This window comes from Trachurus trachurus (assembly GCF_905171665.1).
Source record: "Trachurus trachurus genome assembly, chromosome: 3".
Lineage (NCBI taxonomy): Eukaryota > Metazoa > Chordata > Actinopteri > Carangiformes > Carangidae > Trachurus > Trachurus trachurus.
Genome location: NC_139893.1, coordinates 24,528,243 through 24,548,651, shown reverse-complemented (window position 1 = coordinate 24,548,651; position 20,409 = coordinate 24,528,243). Strand labels below are relative to the sequence as shown.

The 20,409-nt window shown below is 37.9% G+C and overlaps 1 protein-coding gene across 1 annotated transcript; it reads left to right on the top strand.

The window, feature by feature from the left end:
* Nucleotides 1-722: 722 nt before the first annotated feature.
* LOC311008143 (adhesion G-protein coupled receptor G1) lies at nt 723-6,009 on the top strand (the record flags this gene model as incomplete). The annotated part of the gene is made up of 11 exons (XM_084001578.1): nt 723-735; nt 890-945; nt 2,066-2,191; nt 2,286-2,331; nt 2,488-2,582; nt 3,485-3,600; nt 3,989-4,257; nt 4,339-4,435; nt 4,802-4,931; nt 5,154-5,298; nt 5,915-6,009. 11 exons carry the CDS (start codon nt 723-725, stop codon nt 6,007-6,009), a joined length of 1,188 nt encoding a protein of 395 aa, XP_083857704.1.
* Nucleotides 6,010-20,409: the final 14,400 nt, after the last annotated feature.

Here is a 20,409-nt window from a genome sequence, read left to right as displayed (position 1 = left end):
CATAAGAGCTGTAGAGGAGCTAGAACAATACCTGGAGGGGACAGAGGTGGATGATACTTTTTCCATGCATGTTGGTTCTTTGGTGGCTCTCCTCCACAAACCCAGTTCCAACTTCCAAGGACTTGAAATTTATGCCAGTGAGACAGAGGTAAGGATATGTTTTATACGACTTGAAGAGTCAAACCAGAGTCATATGAATAGATAGATTATGATAGATAATTTTTTTGCAGGTTTTTAGCAGGACAATAAAGCTTGCACAGAATTTGGCATAAAGATGGTGTTTAGCTTTAAGTGAGATGCCTCATCTCTTTAGAATGGATTTAATAACTGTAGTGATTTCCTATAGGTCCTTTTAAATTCCTTCCATCTTACAAATATCTGTTTAATACATTCATGTGTGTTGGCCATATGAGTTACACGGTGAACATGTAAAATATGATCCCCACTTCAGCACGTTTGCATTTTAACAGTGAGAATATTCACATGCAAACATTTAGCACAGGGCTCTAGTCTTGTATACACCTTGTTATGGAACACAAGCATTTAAATGTTTAGCTATCTGACTGTGTGGTAAAATGGAGGGAGACAGGGCATTCACATGAAATCTTTCAATAAATTTGAAGATATTATACTTTTCATGTTGAGTTTTCAGTGGTATGTATACAGTTCAATCACCAAAGCTAGTTGTACAACAGCGGTCATTGTCAGTGACTTTTTCAGAAATGTTTGCAAATGGTAAGCAAATGACCCATTTAGAAGGACCACCTTATATGATGCAAGTCACTTCATAATCTGCAAATATACTCTGAGTTGCAGTATTCTTACTGTATACAAATATTTCTCATTATTTCTCTTCCTGCTCTTTGCACCCCTTCTTTTTCTGATGTAGGCATCCTCAAACCCATCTATCACCAACACCACAGTGAGAGTTCAACTGCCGAGAGAGTTGGCTACTGGACCAGACAACACTTTGGTCTTTTGCATGATTTCAGGATCACAAACAAATGGGGTCAGCAACCACACAAATGTATTCCAAATATTGTAGATAAGAATCTGAAAGAGCCACTGACACAACGATACAGTTCTGTTTGTGCAGCGAAGGGATCCTTCTTCGTTTTGTATGTTAGATGGTTTGTTTTTTGCTTAGTCTTCATTTGTTGAGTTGTTAGTTTAATAATTCATTTTGATTGAAAAAACATGGGGCTCAAGTTGTCCATATATATACTGTGGCACAGCTCCCCTGGTTCAATTTTGAACTGCTGTTCTTTCCATAGTAACAGGTGCTAAATAATTGTAGCTCAGTCTCTGTTCATTTCAATACACTGTAAATGTCAGTTTGCAGATGCTATTTGGTAGTGGTGGTGGTAGTGAACATGTACAGTGTGTGGGTTTTCCATTGAGATCACTGATGGTTTTTAGACTAGATAAGTCATTTCCTGTGGTGTGGGTTTGTGTTTTTATATCTTTAAAAATCTAGACCTAGACTGTTCCTATTACATCATAACTTCAAATGCACACACTTTGAATGTGTGGTTGTAATGGGGTGGGGTAGGGCTCCTCATTTTTGCTTTAACTGGCCAAACAAATGCACCAACTGTGGCACATACATGTAATAGGCAACCTAGAGCAACTTATTAGTAAGAGTTAAAATGTTGTGATTTTACACAAGAGATTTTACACACTTTTTCCAATAACGAATAAAGTTCTCTTTTGCGGAAATCAAAGAGGAAGCCATGTCGGTTGGCAGCAAAAAACAGTATCCTCAAATGAAATGATGCAGCAAGACAAAGAAAGAGGGGAACAAATAGCTTTTTTTTTAACTACTACAAGTTCTTGCTCTTTTGTCCTCACCATTGCTCTCTACAGTTTACATGCAAATTGTAATTTATTGCAATATGAGAAGGGTACCCCAGAATGACATACAATATTAAGCAGTGTTAGAAGATCACTGGCTTTCTAGTTTTGAACCAGTAAAGGTTCTTAAGGTGATCAAATACAAAAACTGTCATGGATACCATCAACCATCACCAACCATCAAACTAATTGAATGGGTGTTGTACTATAGACCCTGTTTGGAATCTCCAATGTATTGTATGAGAATAGACTGATTGGACTGAGCGTGGGCAAGAAGAACATTTCAGGACTGCAACAGCGTATCAACATCACCATGAATCTTACAATGGACATACAAGTAACTGCAGCTTAGATTCACAGATCATTTACTCTTACATCATATAATGTTGTCTCATTGAATAATATTTGTATCTTTGTTGTTTGTGTCACAGGAGACCCAAAACCTCAAGTGTGTATTCTATAATTTTTCAACAAAAGGTGAGTGACAAAGCTTTAGATTTATCTTGAATAATAATGATTGAGACCACTATTTCATTTTTCATGAGGATGATCAAATTGGATATTAGATTCTTTGTGGTTTTCACTGACAGCATTTGAAACATTCAATACATAAGTCTTTGTTTGACTTACCAGAAACCTGTACTAATGGCTGCGAAACACTGTGGGTCCATGGTCAGAGTCAGATCACCTGCTCCTGTAATCACCTCACATACTTCGGCGTGCTTATGGTAGGAATGGCCTACAGCAAAACCTCAGTTGAATGACAATATACCATGACTAGGGTGAGAAAATGTTAAAAAATAGTAATAATAAAAATTAGCTTCAAAGAAAAATAAATCATTGTTCCCATGAGAAACAAGCTCCCCTGTGTTAGAGTACATTGTTATTTAGTGTGCATCTTAAAATCCCTCCCTTGTTCATGTGGTTTGTATGTTAATGACAATAGATGGATATTATCTCAATAAAATACATGTATTACTATATTACCACATTATTATTGCACATTATGTTATTGAGGATATGAGTGTTATTATCATTATATTGGACATTATGCAGTCATGTATAGAATGACTGTACACAGTAAACTGGCATAACCTAATATAGAAATTAATTTGTTATGAACATGAATGTATTCTTCAAATAAACAGCATACACTGAGTTGTAGTATGAATTACTATGTAATTTTTGATGCTACCACAGGATGGAGCAAGAGTTTAACTTGAACTAAATTCAACCCATAGTGGCTCCAAGTCAAAGATATCAGTTATGAGATATCTCAAATACCAACTTTAACTATAACAGTAGCAAAGAAAATACAAGGCTCTATACTCCATCTATCTATCTGTTATATTGTGGGATTGTTATGACTGATGTTTTTATGTATAAGGGGCAATTTAATAGTAATGCTTGATGCTGGTTGAGCTGCTTTTTACAATGTCATGTTCTATAATCTAATTTTATATAATATGATATAATATAATATAATATGATCATATATTTATTTGTATCACACTATTAAGTACAAATATTTTATGTAAATCCAGAGAGCTGATAGAACTTTAAAAAATATACAACTTTATTCAGAAATAATAATAGCATTACAAAAAGTTCATATGCATTTTCCTTCCAGATCGCTGCTGAGATCTCATCTACAGACGAGGAGATTCTGACATATATCACTCTGATTGGCTGTAGTCTTTCTCTCTTTGCCCTGGTCATCACTGTTTTCCTCTTCATCATTAACAGGTACTTTATTCTTCATTGGGGAATTACTTTCCGCACCTAACACCATCATTTACTACATTCAGCTAAAGCACCAACATTTCATTCTTTCTACTGCTCCAAAATGTCAATTTATCCTTATAGAGGGATTTCATGGGGGTCACTGAAAACATATAAAAAATGAATAAATAAAATAAATGATTATTTACAATAACAATGATAAATTATCCTGTTACACGGTGATGCAGCTTATAAACAATTTGTGATACTTTAATAACTAATAATGCAAAAGATGATTTCATAGACAAACTATATAGATAAAGATAGACTAAAATGGAAAAAGGTCTGTGGAAAATGGTGGTGATCTTGCATAATTTGAGCCTTAACAATGATCCATTTTTCTGTTTGACAGAAATGTCAGAGAAGATGTGTCTATGAAGATCCACATCAACCTCGCCATTGCCCTAATCCTACTCAACATCCACTTCCTCCCCAGTAATGCAGTGGCAGCTCTGTCCTCTGCTTGGCTTTGCTTTTATATGGCTCTTTGTCTCCACTACTCCCTGCTGGCCTCTTTTAGCTGGATGGCTTTGGAGGGCTTCCACATCTATCTTCTCATAGTCAGAGTCTTCAATATCTATATCCGGAGATACGTCCTCAAACTTGCTGTGTTGGGATGGGGTGAGTAGACCCACAAGTTATCAGTATTGGTCTGTTGACTGAAAGAATCAGTGCCTTGCTTAATCATTGTGTTTCCTGCAGGTATTCCTGCAGTCATTGTGATCTTGGTGCTCATCATAGACAAGAATGCTTATGGTCGTGTCTCTCTGGACTCATCTAACAACAACAGCAGTTTGATGTACAGTAAAGGGGAAGTGGGACAAATTTGCAAGCATACACAATCTAGACTAATAAATAACTTGTACGCAAAATATTTTGCATGTGCATCAGAGTGTTTGTGTAATTGAGGACCATTGACAGTTACAAGAGTAATGGTACATTTATAGAGGAAAAATCCATTCCATTTCACTGGCAGCAAACCCCACGTTACCAAATATCTAATGTTCCTAAAGTTAAAACACTGAGCCCATACTACATCCACAGATACTATTACTCCAGTTAGCAAAAAACTGTTCTCAGCTGAATTTGTATTTTGATATCACAATGTTTGATTTGTCGGCATGTGAGTTTGTAAATTGTAACCTATTTTGGACATTTTTTGCAGATGCTATATAACCGATTACAGAGTAAAGATGGTGACTACAGTGGGAGTATTTGCCCTGGTGTTCATCTTCAATGTCTGCTTGTTCGCGTTGACTGTCAAACGTGTACTGACTTTCCACCATGGCAATGAAGTAAGGATCAAGCTGCAATGTTAGCTTTCTGCTCCCCTATTTGCATACATACTGTATGTTTATGTCTGGTAAATAAGTTTGGTATTAATCTAAATGTGTGTCCATGAGGACTTTTCTAATATAGGTTAAAGGTAGTTTTGGTGTTGACTTCACCAGACTACATATATTTCATGGTCTCTAACTGATAGTTTCTGATTGCCTGTTACCTGCCACTGCACCCAGAGTAAAAACAGAGTCAGGCGAGACATCTTTACACTGATGGGACTCACCGTCTTGCTTGGCATCTCCTGGGGCCTGATATTCTTCTCCTTTGGCTACCTGACCACTCCGGGCCTCTATATCTTCTGTATCCTGAACTCACTGCAAGGTCTGCATAACTTACTTCCACATGTTCAGCTGTATGATGTGATGATATTGCTGTAAATGTGAAATAAATGGTTATATGGGGCAAATATATATATAGGCTATATATATATATATATATATATCCTGGGGTACCTATTGATTAACTTCATACTGTAACTTCTGTGTTGTAGAAAATGTATCAGGGTACATTCAGATTGGGCTATGTGAATGCGAATAAGGAAGGGCATAATTTCCATATACATGTAGCTAGAGATGGCTAAACACAGCAAGTCTTTGTATTACCACATTTATTCACAGCTAAGTTGGTTAGGAGAAGAACTGTAACCCTTTGTCCATTCCTCACCAATATGCCTACCTGGCTGTAAATGTGTAATGGATACACAAATTTGTACAGCAGTTTGAGGACTACAGTATGCCCCTGTTACAAACAGACACGATAACAGGAAAAGCTTCATTTGTTGTAAGACAATTGCAATTTCAAGTTTAGATACTTAAAATTGTAATTGATGACAGTATGGCACAGTCACAGACAAGTTAGACTCTGTCAGTGGCATTTTCATAATTTGCAAGATGCTATTCTCCGATACTGTCTCTGCACTTCTCTTTCCGACTCACAGGTTTCCTCATCTTCCTGTGGTTTGTGATGTCTATGAGGAAGAAGAAAAACTCAGCTACAAAGACATGGGGAGAGACAAACAGCACCAACAACTAAGACTTACACCTTGTGTGTGTGTGTGTGTGTGTGTGTGTGTGTGTGTGTGTGTGTGTGTGTGTGTGTGTGTGTGTGTGTGTGTGTGTGTGTGTGTGTGTGTGTGTGAGTGTGAAAGGGAAAGGAGTAGACAGAGGCATGCCTGAAACAAAGAATAAGGGCGTGGTCATGCAATCATCATGGGAGAGGGGATGCCGTGTGTGTATGTCTTTTGGGAAGTGAATCTGAGCCTAAATTTGTTTTACTTAACTGTGCTTAGAGTGGAAATACCCAGCAGTTGGTTGGCTTCGTTATGCATGACGCCTGGAAACAGTCGGCAAACAGCTGTCCTTTCATGCAACCAGTGGGGGACTCCGGGACAGAGCCCAGCGAGCCGAACGTTTTCCCATTTTCAGTCTTTATGCTTTAAGCTAACCACCTGCCAGATCCTGCTTAAGCCAACATAATTTATTTAACCTATAAGCAGATAGAAACAAATAAATAAAAAGAGTTGGGGGAATACTGTTAAGTTAGACATCATTATTTTTTACTTTAGTTTAGTGCTACTTTAAAGCGTTGTCATACACTGATCAGCCATAACATTATGACCACCCTGATTCTGTGTAGGTCCCCCTTTTTTCACCAGCTAACCACTGGCATGAACTCCAAAAGAGGTATGCTGTGTTATCTATGACGTTAGTGTAAGACCTGCCTGAAAGGAGAGCAGATCTTACTTACAGAAAGCAATGTATTGTGCTATACGGTCAGAGGCAAACATTTCTGGTGTACATATCGGGGGATATTATTTTAAGGTTAATTTGTTTGCGGACGATTTATTATTAATATTAACACAACCGTCCCAGTCTGTACCTCAGGTGATGAAGTTGACTGATGCATTTGGGGCTTTATCAGGATATAAGGTAAATTATACTAAAAGTGAAGCTATCCCCTTGAACCATCGGACCTACTCGTCACATCTTGGTTCTGCCCCATTCCAGTGGAGAATTCATGGCATGAGATATCTTGGAATAAAAAAAAGGCAAGGCAATCAGGAAGGCCGTAAAGAGATGGACAGTTTTGCCCATATCTTTATGGGGCAGAGTAGAAGTTATTAAAATGAATATCCTACCTAGACTGCCATTTCTAATATCTGCCATACCATTAAAATGTCCACGACATTAGTTTAAAGAAATTAATAAATTGCTTACAGGTTTCTTGTGGAAGGATAAGCCACCAAGAAGAAAGACAGCAAAAACCCCTTGTCCACTAACAGTGGAGGAGTTACATCACATCTGTGAGTACAGCTCTATAACTGCTTAAAACAAAGGGGACCTTAAGGCCATGTCATGAAGTTCTGTGAAAAATGAGGTGGTGCTCGACCAAGAAGACAGCGGCATATCTGTGCTACTGGACTTGAGTGATGTTGTCACTGTGGCACGAGAGGACAGTGCACCAGAGAGCAGAGCCAAGGTTCAGAGAGATGGAAAGAACACTCCAGCGGAGCGGACTATATCGCCATCTTGACCTAGAGCAACCATCAGAAAGAGACTCGCCACACCACCACGATTTTACCGTTTAAGACAAGGATACCCTGAATTTAAAATAGTGGAAGCAGTGATTCGGGCAATAAATCCTGGAATAAAGCTGAGGAGCTATTTGGATGGAAAATTTGACCAGACCCTGCTCACTCTGAGACAAATTATGAGAAATCATTGTGCAGAAAAAGATGACACTGATTTATATCAGCAGTTGACAAATGCTGCACAGGGGCCAGGCAAAACACCATTTCCTAGTTCAAATGCTGGACTTCCTGTCAGAATGTCTTGTTTTCATCAGATTGTGCTGCCTGTGAGTGCAGAGCCAGAGCTTTCAATCCATTAGTGCAGGTTTGTCAAGGACAGCAGCATTAGAGCAGAGATGAAAATCTATCTGCAAAATGTGAATAATAGTGATGAACTGCTGCTGGAAAAAATGCAGATTGTACAGTACAACAAGAATGAGCGGGCTCTGAAGAGTGAAAACCACTGTCAGAGCCTGATAGAGGCAGTTGAGAGTGATGGCTCCTTCCAGAGAGAATCAGTTTGAGTAAAAACAACTAAACAGACAAAAGAAAAAAAAACCTGTTCGTTAAGCTGGAAGGATAATGTTGCTATCAAGGAGCTCACAGCCTCAGAGTCATTGCAACTAGTCCCTATGATAAGTCAGTTTACTCTGTGCCTAGGTGGACAAAAGGCACTGTAAAGCATGCCAAGAGGATCATGTACTGAGCTGTTATCATTGCTTCAAGTGTGGCAGTGATACTCAGTGATCCAAGGGATGCAGGGATGCACAGACAGCAGCAGGAAACGGATGGAGGTTGTGCAGACGTACGAGTCATGACCATGACAAGACCAAAGTCCCAAGCCAATCCAAACGTACTGCAAACCTCATCACCAAAAGAACCTGAAAACTCAAAGGTAAACCAAAGACCCTTACCTGCACTCAACACAATAGCATCCCAGTACCATCCTGGGAACAGCCTTCTTTGTATGCAATGGGCCAATGAAAGACAAGTATGTTGCACAGCTAATAGACAGAAGGTGTCTCTTTGGTAGTCATTACACAAAGTAAAGACTCAAGCTCTCTGGGATCTGGGTGGTGTCAATAATGGGTGAAGAATGGAAAATTAAAATCGTACCTAACATTCCAATCAAACCAATCAGTGATCTGCTAAGCACAGAGGAAACATTGGACTTGAGAGCTACCAACCGCTCAGAATTACCATTCCAGGGTCGGGTTGAAATTGATCTGAGCATACTTGACCCAAAGACTTAAACAGCACTGAACTACTCATACCGATGTTGGTGAGCAAAACTGTAGGGGAGAAGCCCATAACTGGCTTATGGCCAGAGTTAAGGTATTGGGTGCTGCCTATCCGACAGTGACAGGTGTCATTGTAAAAACATAATCAATATTAATCACTTCACCATAGTGGTCATGATTTCATGGCTGATCTGTGTTGAAATACCCAATTGTATTCATAGAAACTTTGTGGTGAGGGATTTATTTATCCAAAACAAAATATACATGAATATACATTCTATTTACAACTGTGTGAATCTAGTGCAAGTTACAGAAAAGCAAGAACTGACACTATAAGGACTACTGTATGCTGTCAACGCACCCCTTCAACAACTGTGTCATCTAAAAAGGACAGCTGTTCTAGAAGACCAAACAAATAAATAGATGAGGTGCTTTAATTGTCCAAGCCATTATCTAAGAATATAGTGTGTATGATAATGCTGTGTAATCCTAGTTCACTAGACTGGCATGTCAATAAAAAATAAATAGCTTGTTTTTACCAAATTCAACTGGAAACTGTTGCTCTATAGCCTAGTGATTTTCCATGTCAGACACTTTTGCACATTATTTCCGTGTACATATACAAATGAAACCTCACCTGCTATAATTTTGTTGCCCTGTAAAAAATAATTTGTATAATACAACCACCTCTGGCAGAGCGAACACAAGCACTGTTTCATTTTACTTTAAACCCCCAGTGAGTCATGTTCACAGCTCACTCGTGGTTGACTGGTTCTTCCTGTTCACCTGTTCCTGTTCAAAGGTAAGAAGCAACTGTTCTGTGTCTACGGACTATTAATGTTATTGTTTCATATTTTTTCTTTAATCTTCCTTATGTGTCAATGCTACAGTTTGAAACCAGAGAACAGGGGATAGAAGAAGAGTTTCATTGTTGTGGCAGAGGGTACTTGCACTGCCTTGATTCCTTGTCTGACCACAGGAAAGTAAACTGACTGACAGCTGAGACACACTGAACATACAGTATATGTACGAAAATGTAACTTTACTATTTCTGTTATTTCTTTTTTTTCAGTCATCACACACACATACAGAACAATGGTTCCTTTGCTGCTCTTACTGCTGCTGCCTGAATCACTGGCACAACAACAAGAACAAGGTACGAATTTTATTTATTTATTTATTTAAAGGTTTAAGGATCAGGGACATTGCTCATTAATAAAAACATTTAAACAAATGTAAACATGCCAGAATTAGCCAAAAGGCTATTTTGCATCTGTTTTTTTTTTTTTTTGCATCTGAATGTTTAGGTTTTGTTCAGCAGAGTGCATCTACTGTAGTAGGCTATACCAATTTGGAAAAAAATGGTTACGTATGTAACCACGGTTCTATGAATTTCGGATGACCACTAGAGGTGGTAGAAATGAAATATAAAAGGTATCAGTTATTCTATTCTTTTTTTGTGTTGAATTTTTACTTGTCACAAATATTAAGGATTCATGTGCCAGCACACTTCTCTGGCATAGCAAGACACAACAGAACTGTCTGAGACCTGGTTCTGTGGGGTTCTTACAAGCACGTTAAAAAAAATTCATTTTTCAAAGCTTTCATATTTCAAAACACTGTTTTAAATGAATGAATCTCTTTCGGGGCTTGAAAACTCTGGAGAAGGTTTAGGGCAACATCACATTAGTGGTATGTTTTAATGTATTAGGGGCCTATTGTGATTTTCCACAGAGGTTGAATATGGAGAATTCTTATTAAAAGCTATATTTTTTCATAAAATGACTACATAAAAATTATATTTAGTCTGAATTAATTAATTTAAGAAATGTTGACAGATCCAACAATGACTTCCTGTTTACATCGTACCAGCCAGTAGCTGTCACTTCTCCGCTGTTTTGCTCAGCTTCCTCTCGGTTGTGTGCATTTACAAGTTAGAAGTCATTTATCTAACATCACAATTAGTCCGAAGCTGTTTAATGAAAGTAAAAATTAAACATAAGGTAAATAGAGAGCCTAAGTGTAAGCAGGAAGTAACGCTCATGGGAAAAATAAATAAAAATCTTCATGTAAGTGAATATAGGAGTCAAAATATTATTTTGTGATCCGATTGAATTGTGTCATGAGAAAAAAAGATGACCTCTACCTGTTGAAAACATTTCATGCCAAGAAATCAGCAGTTTGTTGTAAAAATATTATAAAATAAAAATCCAAAACATCCATAACCAGAAACACTACAGGTCATGTATGTCACACACCACATGCTGCCCTGTCCCATGTCAGCTACTCCACAGCCTGTTACTGTAGTCCGTAGAGCAGTCTTCGCGCAAAATAAATTCTTCCATTGCCATTTTACGACAAACTGCTGATCTTTTGGCATGAAATGCGATGTGTTGAATAGCTTAAGGTCATACTGTATATTTCTCTAATGACACAATTCAATCGGATCACAAAATAAAATTTTGACTCCCATTCACTTACATGGAGACTTTTTCCGAATTGAGGTCCAATGGCGAGCTTCTCTTCCGCTTCGGCTCTCTATATCCTGCATAGTTCTTCTCCTCTGTGCTACTCTGATCAGAGTGGTGTCCCTAGCAATGGTTTGTTACACTTAGCAATGGTCTGGCAACGGAGTGCTGGAATTATTTTTTCTGTTGTTGCAAGTCCTATCTTGATCAATAGATGGTGGTATTCTGCTCATTCTCCATATTCAACCTTTAAACATGTAGAAAAAGGTTTTTTTTTTCATGTTGTTGTGACTGAAGATGCCGTAAGGTATGTTAATACAATGGTCTCTCTTCTGGTGTTTCTGTTCTCTTTAGTTTGTTTCAACATTTCAGATGGTACAATTACTGTTAATACATCACTCGGTGATATCCATGATTATTGGAACAATGCTGTGAAATGTGAAGTGGATGGAACTCCTTGCGTCTTTCAATGCACGGACAGCAGGGAACCATGGTCCAATGAAACATCTACATGCTTCAATACTGAAGTAACAGAATTGTACGACAGGACCATATATAACTTTAATCAATGTAAGTCATTGTCTCTCAACTAAGTTGTTGTCTCTGTATGTACAGGTTTTTAACATCATACAGCACACCCAACTGGTCTGTATCCTCAAAGAGGCTAAGTGGATGTCTGCATCAAATGTCTGATTCCTGTGTCACTTTTCAGATGGCAACTGCACCATATACATATGCAATGACACTACCATCTCAGAACTGGTTCAATCTCTGGACAGCCACAATGCTAATCAGAAGGAAATGGTTCAACTCTTCTACATAAGGGATTCATGTGTAGAGCTTTTCAGAAGCAGCTATCAAGTCAAGAGGGACTATGTAAAGTAAGTGTCAGTCTTGTTGCATGCACTCCTCCGTGTTCTGCTGAATAGATTGGTTCCTTTTGTTGTTGCCTCTATCCTTGTTTGTTTTTAAGTCATGCCCCATGGCGAAGTTACTTTACTGGTCCACCACTTAGACCCATATAATTGGATGAGTTGGCACAAATATTTGGTTCAGACAGTCTTCTTATAAAATGTCTCAACAACTTTTAAATGGTTTGTCATGGAATATTACACATGAATTAATGAACCTATGATGACTTTTCTTCATCAACAATCACAGGTCAAAAGTTCAAACTGTTTTGTTCTTATTCACGTTTAGAGCTATAATATAAGCATATGGAAAACTGAACTAAGATAACAAATATAATTAACAGTAAAATATAGCCTTTTGTAATCTATGCGATCGATCTTGAATTGATTAATTGATTTAGTTGATTAAGTTGATTTAACAGACTGGACATTTTATTGGTTCTTTCTGCAGTGTGGAAAGACAAATAATCCATAGCATCATGGAGACATCCTGTTTGGAAAATGGAGGCTCTCAAATTCACGAAATGAGGATGTTATCTCTGGATGTGGTTAACATCACTGATGCTGACCTCAACGCTGCAGAACACAGGATCAAGTTATATGCTCCACAGGTACACAAGATCGGATGGAGATGGTGCTGGTTCATTCAGAAGGAGCATTACCCATATATATTACCATATATTCTGGTCTTCTTATGTCCATTGATAGCTGCTGCCTGAGAATGCATCATATGTCCCTGACGTTTGGCTACCTGTGAATGCCTTGTGCAACATCCCAAAGGAGGAGAGGATCATTGGTTTGGTCACATACATGAAGCACGACCAGTTCCAAGTACGTTCTCTATCTTCTATCATTTCTAATTTATCCATCGTCTTTGGTAATTAGTGTTTGATATTGAATTTATTTATTTTTTAAGTATGTCTGGGGGGCTTTTTGCCTTTAATTGGTAGAATAGCTAAGAGACACAGGAAATTGGGAGGCAGAGAGAGTTGGAATCACATGCAGCCAAGAGCAACCAGGGGAATAGAACCCCGGCCGGCTGCAGCGAGGGCTGTAGCCTCTGCATATAGGCACCTGCTCAACCCAGTGAGCTATATGGCTCCCTGATATTGAATTTTAACCAACTGATTATAATTATACTTTATATTTATTATGTCATATCAAAACTTCTAGATTGGGTTCTCTATTTCCTGCCATGAACACCCTTAAACTGTCTCCTTAGTTTCAACAGGAGAACATCACATCCATGGTCCTCAGGATAGAAGCACTGAGGGACTCCCCTAAAAATCTGAACCCACCAATCCAGATGATTTTTCGAGTTTTTACTGACAGACCTAATGAAGTAAGTCTGTTTTTGCAAGCAGTTATTGACACTTTTTTTTGGTAGGTTCTTTCTTAATATCAGGCAAGGCAAGGCAAGGCAAGGCAGAAACCTCAGGGTGAGCAACAGAGGAGGGATCCCTCATCCAGGACGGGCAGACGTGTAATAGATGTTATATTCAGACAAGAAAACAGTTTACAACATGGAATATGGGAAAACACAGAAGTGGTCAGCAAGAGCTGATGATGGCAGCTTCTAGTGGTCAGGAAAGACAGGGAGAGCAGGCCAGCTTAATGGGAGTAGTGGGTGGCAGGCTGGTTAATGAGAAGGGAGATTGTATTATAATCATCTGCGAAAGGCATTCACAGACATCACCAACAGCAAACTTGAAGAAAAAATACATTTAGGTATAGAATTCCATCAAATTTACCCTTAATATCACCATGAAAGATATTAGTCATAGTGGACAATTAGCATATCAGTTCATCTGGCTGCTCTTCCACTATTAATGCATATTATTTATATATATATATATATATATATATATATATATATATATATATATATATATATATATATATATATATATATATATATATATATATATATATATATATATATATATATATATATATATATAATTATTTATATTTCCACCCTCCTACACCTGTATCTGAGTCTAATCCATTTGCCAGAAGAGACAAAACACACAGCAAACAAATTTAACATAGTATTAACATGATATCAGTATTTCACTTTTATCATATCACAACTGGGACATCAACAAACCTACAGTAATTTTCAGCAACATATTGACACAGAATAGGCTACTTTGAGCTGCACAGACAATAAAAGTGTTAAGTTTGTGCTACTACAGTAATAAGACTGACACAATTTTGATAAAGACTAGTGACACATGACAAATGCTTAGAATATCTTGACTTTTTGAAATTTCAATTTGGGAATTTCATGCCTGTTCCCTCTGTATTGTACCGACTGATGTTTGATGATGGTGTAATTGTCACTGTGGCACTTCTGTTTTATCAACTACATAAACTGTGCATTGTGTATGGTAATTGCAAATTAGCTTCATATTTTTGTTTTTTACAGAATGAATCATGGTTACAATGTCACTATTTGGATGAGAGCGGTAGGTGTCAGTTTTTTTTCTTACCTAAGTTTGTGATTGGTCAGAACATATTGTATTATAGTGTATAGTGGTTATTGAGTGGTAGCATTTGCCAGCCACAAATACCATTTTTATTTCATTTTATGTATTTCGCTTAGCAGACAAGCAGAATTAGGCCTAATTAACTAATTAAGTTGCCTTGTTCCTAGATTTCACCTGGAAAACAGATGGATGTGAGACATACGGCGACCACCCTGACATTATTTGCAGATGCAACCATGCAACACCCTTTGCTGTCCTATTGGTAAAGAGACATACTTGATTTGACTGACATGTCCTCCTATTACTTATAACTTATAATCCTTTATTTATAAAGCTTTCATACAATAAGTAAAAAATACAGTGATGGTATTAAATTAATATAAACAATCGTGGTGCTTCCTTCTGTATCAAAAATTTAAAAAAAAAGAAAAAAAAAGTGTCGATTTAAAATCTGTATGTTAAGGTGGAGTTAATCATTATTCCATCTTTTCTGTAGGTCAGAGTAGAAATCTCAGAAATCCACTGGGAAATACTGTCATACCTCAGTTACATAGGTTGTGGCCTGTCTGCTTTCTTCACTGCTTTGTCCCTCGTGATGTACGTCTTTGGCCAGTAAGTATAAGAGTATACTTTGCATTCTGAGCAGATTTTTAGTGGGGTCCAGAACTCTACCTATGTCAGGCCAAGTGATCCATGACTGGATGTGTTTTTGTTTTTCTTCCAACTCTGAGTGAGACTATTGTATGTGAAAATCACACATACTCAATCCAGCCAGTCTGGGACGTGTCACTGAAATCAAATTGATTCTCAGTCAGATGTTTGATGTGATAAACTGGGGCTATTATCTCCATGATTATGCTTAATATTATGAGCTGGGGACACATGGCATTTGGGGTTTCCATCTGTCCCATTCTTGTCAACACAGTTCATCAACAACACCTTAACATCCAGAATCTTACCTGTGTCTATGGATTTGTCACATGTCCCTCCTGTTCTCCTTCTATCTCCACCCCCAGAAACCACAGAATGGATTACTCCCTTTCGATACATGTGTCTCTGAGCGGCGCCTTACTTCTGCTCAATGTAACCTTCCTGCTGACTGAGTGGGGGGCCACGGTGGAGCCAGACTGGGTGTGTGTGTTTGTTGCAGCTTTCATGCACTACTCCTTGTTGTGCTGCTTCACCTGGATGGCTATCGAGGCACTTCACCTGTATCTACTGCTGATAAAGGTGTTCAACACCTACTACAAGCACTACTTAATCAAGCTGTCTCTTGCTGGATGGGGTGAGTGTTGCAAGAACACTTACTTTTCTCTCTACTATCTGGTGCTGTGGTGTTTATGTGTGAGATGACGATGATGACACCAGTATTGTTTAGCCCTGTTACATGATTCAGCATTTCTTAATAAATGAAGAATAAAGAAAAATCCAACTTCTGAACCTTTTGACTATGGCCAGAAGATGACTGTGTCATTGTCATTGTGGGTGGATGACACTGTGCCCTTTAAAAAAAAAAAAACATTTTTCTTTTTTTGGGTGATTGACACCAAATGACTGCTATGTTTTTTAACGGAGCGGCTTTATTTCTTTGGTTACAATTGTGTAATAAGGTCATGGCTTTATTCTGCAACACCACAATGATCTTGCATGGTTATAATACAGTTTTTCTCGATTGCTAAGACACATTTCTCGAAAGCTTCTCTCATTTTCTCTAAACTGTGAACACAAACCCCAATTTTCAAGCTACATTCACAAAACCTCAGACTCTTCTTGCAAAACCAAACTTTCACCTCAAAACAGTTCAATCTGTGCCCAAAACTGAACTATGTTGTCAAATCGTGCCCCGAGTCAATCAAAATTAAAAACACTACTGAGCAGCCACTAAACACTACATAGAAAAATAGAAAACACAATGCTCAGCACATGAAGCTGTAGAAATAAATGTTTAGTATTGTTCACTGTGGGCTAAATGCATGTTGCAAAAAACCCTCCTCCCTCCCTCCCCACATCTATTTCATCCCCTTATACTTCCTTCTTCTTTTTTCTTCCCAGTTCATCCCTCCCTCCCTCCCCCCCTCCCTCAGCTTCTCTTCCTTCACCCTGTCGTCTCTCTTGCAAAACAAAAAACCTGTGCGTTTAGCACTTGTACATGGTAAAAAGAAAAAAAAAAAAAAAAAAGTACAAAAAACAGAAATCCTGTGCATTTTACATGTAGCACTGTACAGTACAAAAACAAACAGAAATCTTGTGCATTTTTAGCACTTGTATGCAGTAGGCCTACATACAGTAAAAAAATAAAGTACAAAAATATACACATGAGAAGTGCATTTCTCTGTACTTGGTCAGGCCACATCCTGAATTGGCTTATATATGTTCCCTCACATCATTAGACACAAGTGTGATCAATCTTGAGTTGTTGTGTTCAACCAATGAAACCTGTGCTTTACTTGTGTTTGACTTTTGCCACCTGTGCTCAGCATTATGCAACACAGGTGCATCACAATGAAAATGTGTTGGCAAGTTGTGTCTAAACAGGTGAAAAGTGCTGATGGTTTTGCCAAAAGAGTGACTGATTCAATCAGTGGGTTCAGGCAACTGAGCATTTGGTTCAGACAGTAGGGTTTAGTGCTTTAGCAATTGAGAAAAACTTGAACTTGAATGATTATAGAAATAACCTGGTGTGCTACTTTCACATGGGAATTATGTGTGTGTGTGTGTGTGCGTGTGTGTGTGTGTGCTTTGTAGGAATCCCTGGCGTAATTGTGGCAGTCTCTGCAGGTTTGCAGGACTTCAAACAGTTTTATGGAATTACACAAATGACTATGGCTGATACAAACCAAACTTCTGCCATGTGAGTCAATTATATATTTTTTTCATAATTGTTTTTAATATGAATTTCAACATGTTAACATCTCATTTGTAATTTGTTGTGTGTTACAACTTTTAGGCTTCAATCTGTTTTTGTTTGTTTGTTTTGTTTTTCCAAAAGCAGAGCTTAATTATGTAAATCCTAAAACAACTAGTATGATGGGGGGTTTTTTTGTTGTTTTTTTTTTTGAAGCAGTATACTTATCATGTATACTGAGATGTGTCTTCTCTGTAATATTCTAAATCTATATTCTGATTTTTTGGGTTACCTGCCTGTCACACAGCTGCTGGATCACAGATAACTCCTTCTTCTACTCCCTGAACCTGGTGTATTTCACCCTCACATTCATCTTCAACGCTGGCATATTGATGGCAGTGGCCTCAAACATCTGTAGGATGAAACAAGTGTTCAGGACTAAGTCCAACCTTGTACAAGAGAGAGACACAAAGACTGGAAGCACAAAGATGTTCCGTGAGTCTTGCAGGAGTAGTTTGACTGTGCTAGGTCTTACCTGCCTGATGGGGACCACCTGGGGCCTGGCCTTCCTGGGCTCAGGATATGTCAACTACCCCATCCTCTACCTTTTCTGTATCCTCAACTCCACACAAGGTTTGCTCTCAGTTTATATTTATATATATTGAATAGTCTTTGAAGGATTTTGTCCTAATATGTTTTTCTCTGCAGGTTTCTTCATCTTTCTGTGGGTCTGTCTATCAGTGCAGAGGCAGAGGAGGAGAGATATAGAGGACAGAATGACTTCAACTCCTGTGAGGACTTCAGGAGTCAAATCTGAATAGATCTCTTTTCCTGGAATTGCATAACTCACTCATCCTATGTGTAACTATAGCAATACTAACTATGGCCAGCTGTCACCACCCTTAGGTTAAAATGCCCTTGACTGTAAACCTTTCATATCTTTTAGACATGTAGGCTGCGTGCTGTAAAAGTAAAGCTCTTCCTTTTGCTTATCTTTTACAGAACATTGTACATGTGTTTTTTTTTTTAAAAGGAAAATAATATGTATGTTTCCGGCTAAGCACCTGCCCAAAGCTTTTTCTGGCATGGATGTGCGTGTGGATTTTTCTTTTTTCTTTTCTGATTTACATGTGTTTTTTTTTTTTGGAATAACATTTAAATAAAATAAGGGATCAAGAGTGGCAGAAGTTTTGTAAATCTAATGGACCTATTATGTAAACAAAGTATCAAACATTTTTTTCAATAAGAGTTTAAATGTATCTCTTTCAAAACCATTGCACCTGCAAGCTATGTTTAAAGTAAACTGTGCCTTTAAATGTATAATAAAACATAGCAAATATTGATCATGCAATTGTTTTCTCACACTTGCCTGGTTTTCTTTTACTCAAGCTGGTGGTGAGCTCTTTTGTTGTGTTCACGCTTCTGTCCTTGTGAGGTGAACCTGTTGCATCTTATAAGGTTGCTGTAATCAGGCACCTTTTCCCAATCTGTTGAAGATTTTGGAGAATACATATCAGATCTTGTTATTTTTTGTTTCACTATTTCCGTTAATATGGTCTGTGAGCCTCCAAGCAAAAACCTTTCTGACCTTTCTTGATGCTTGTGATTTCAAACTTGACTTAGGCCTACTTGTGGTCTTGTGGTCTGACCATCTTTTCCATGACTGTCATGTCAGAGTCGAGTCCTATGATATAAGATCACTTGTCCACTGCTAAAGCAGCTTATTTATTTCACTGAATCAGCAGTAAACCCAGTCCTAGATTTGTATGTAACACTGTTGTCAAACTTAAAAGCAAGCTTCATGTGGTCAAACACATCTCAGTTCCTTATCTCTAGATTTTTTTTCTGCCCAATAAGTCAATCATTACTGGTACCCAGACAGTTACGGTTTTGACAAATCTGAAACTACTGTATACTTACCCGATGCAAGTGTCCCTAGCTTTGAGACTATTTGAGAAACCACACCTTGACCCAGAGCTTCTGAAAAATGCAACAGGTCTCTCTTCTTTTAAGAGCTCCACAGAAGGTCTGCTGTTCTGAATAGAAGTTTTTTTGTCTTAATAATTTCCACCCATTTGAATAAAGACTGTTTTTTATCCATTATGTTTGTTCAAATTCAGATTTAATTAGAAGTTGACAAATCTGTCCACATGGTCTTTCACCAGCTCATAACACAAGCCAACAATTGTGTTTCTTTGTCAAGGTTGCTATATATTCCAGTGGATCTGTCCAGTAGCTAATTAGGAAGAGAGATATGAGAGACAAAATGTCTTCATTATATATGATGACTTTGGGAATCAAATCTGATTAGGTCCTTTACTGCCATTAGTCTGAATGATAATGTCTGGAGTCTGGATAAACCCTATGTATTTAGTGACCACCTTCATATAACCATAGCAATGATGCTCATGTCACCCTGCCAACATGGTAGGTCATGTTCTTTTGCTCATCAGCACAGAAGTAACATCATGGAAGAATGGCCAACAATTTATTATATTTCAGTTATTCAGATGACACATTAAAGGTTTTGTATAATGGCATTTTTATTTCCACATGTGTGTTGGCAACTGTGAAAATCATGAGCTGCAAGAGTTTCAGTTCCTCAGCAAGCTATGTCAGTTTCTAACTATCAGCCAATCTACTTGCGTAAATGAGAAATTCACAGTATTTATTCACTTCCTCTTCATCTAACTGTATAGGCAATGTCCAATGTGGGAGATTTTGAACACAGATATCATTTATTTCTCTGACCAACCAGTCATATTGTAAGTGGTATAGATTTGCATTTCTTTCTTCTAGTGATAACTCCATAGAATAAATAAATGATCACAACATGGCAGCCATACTGCCTTACAAATTCACAAAACTGTGTAGAATCCCTGAAACTACTATTGCGACCCCGAGAA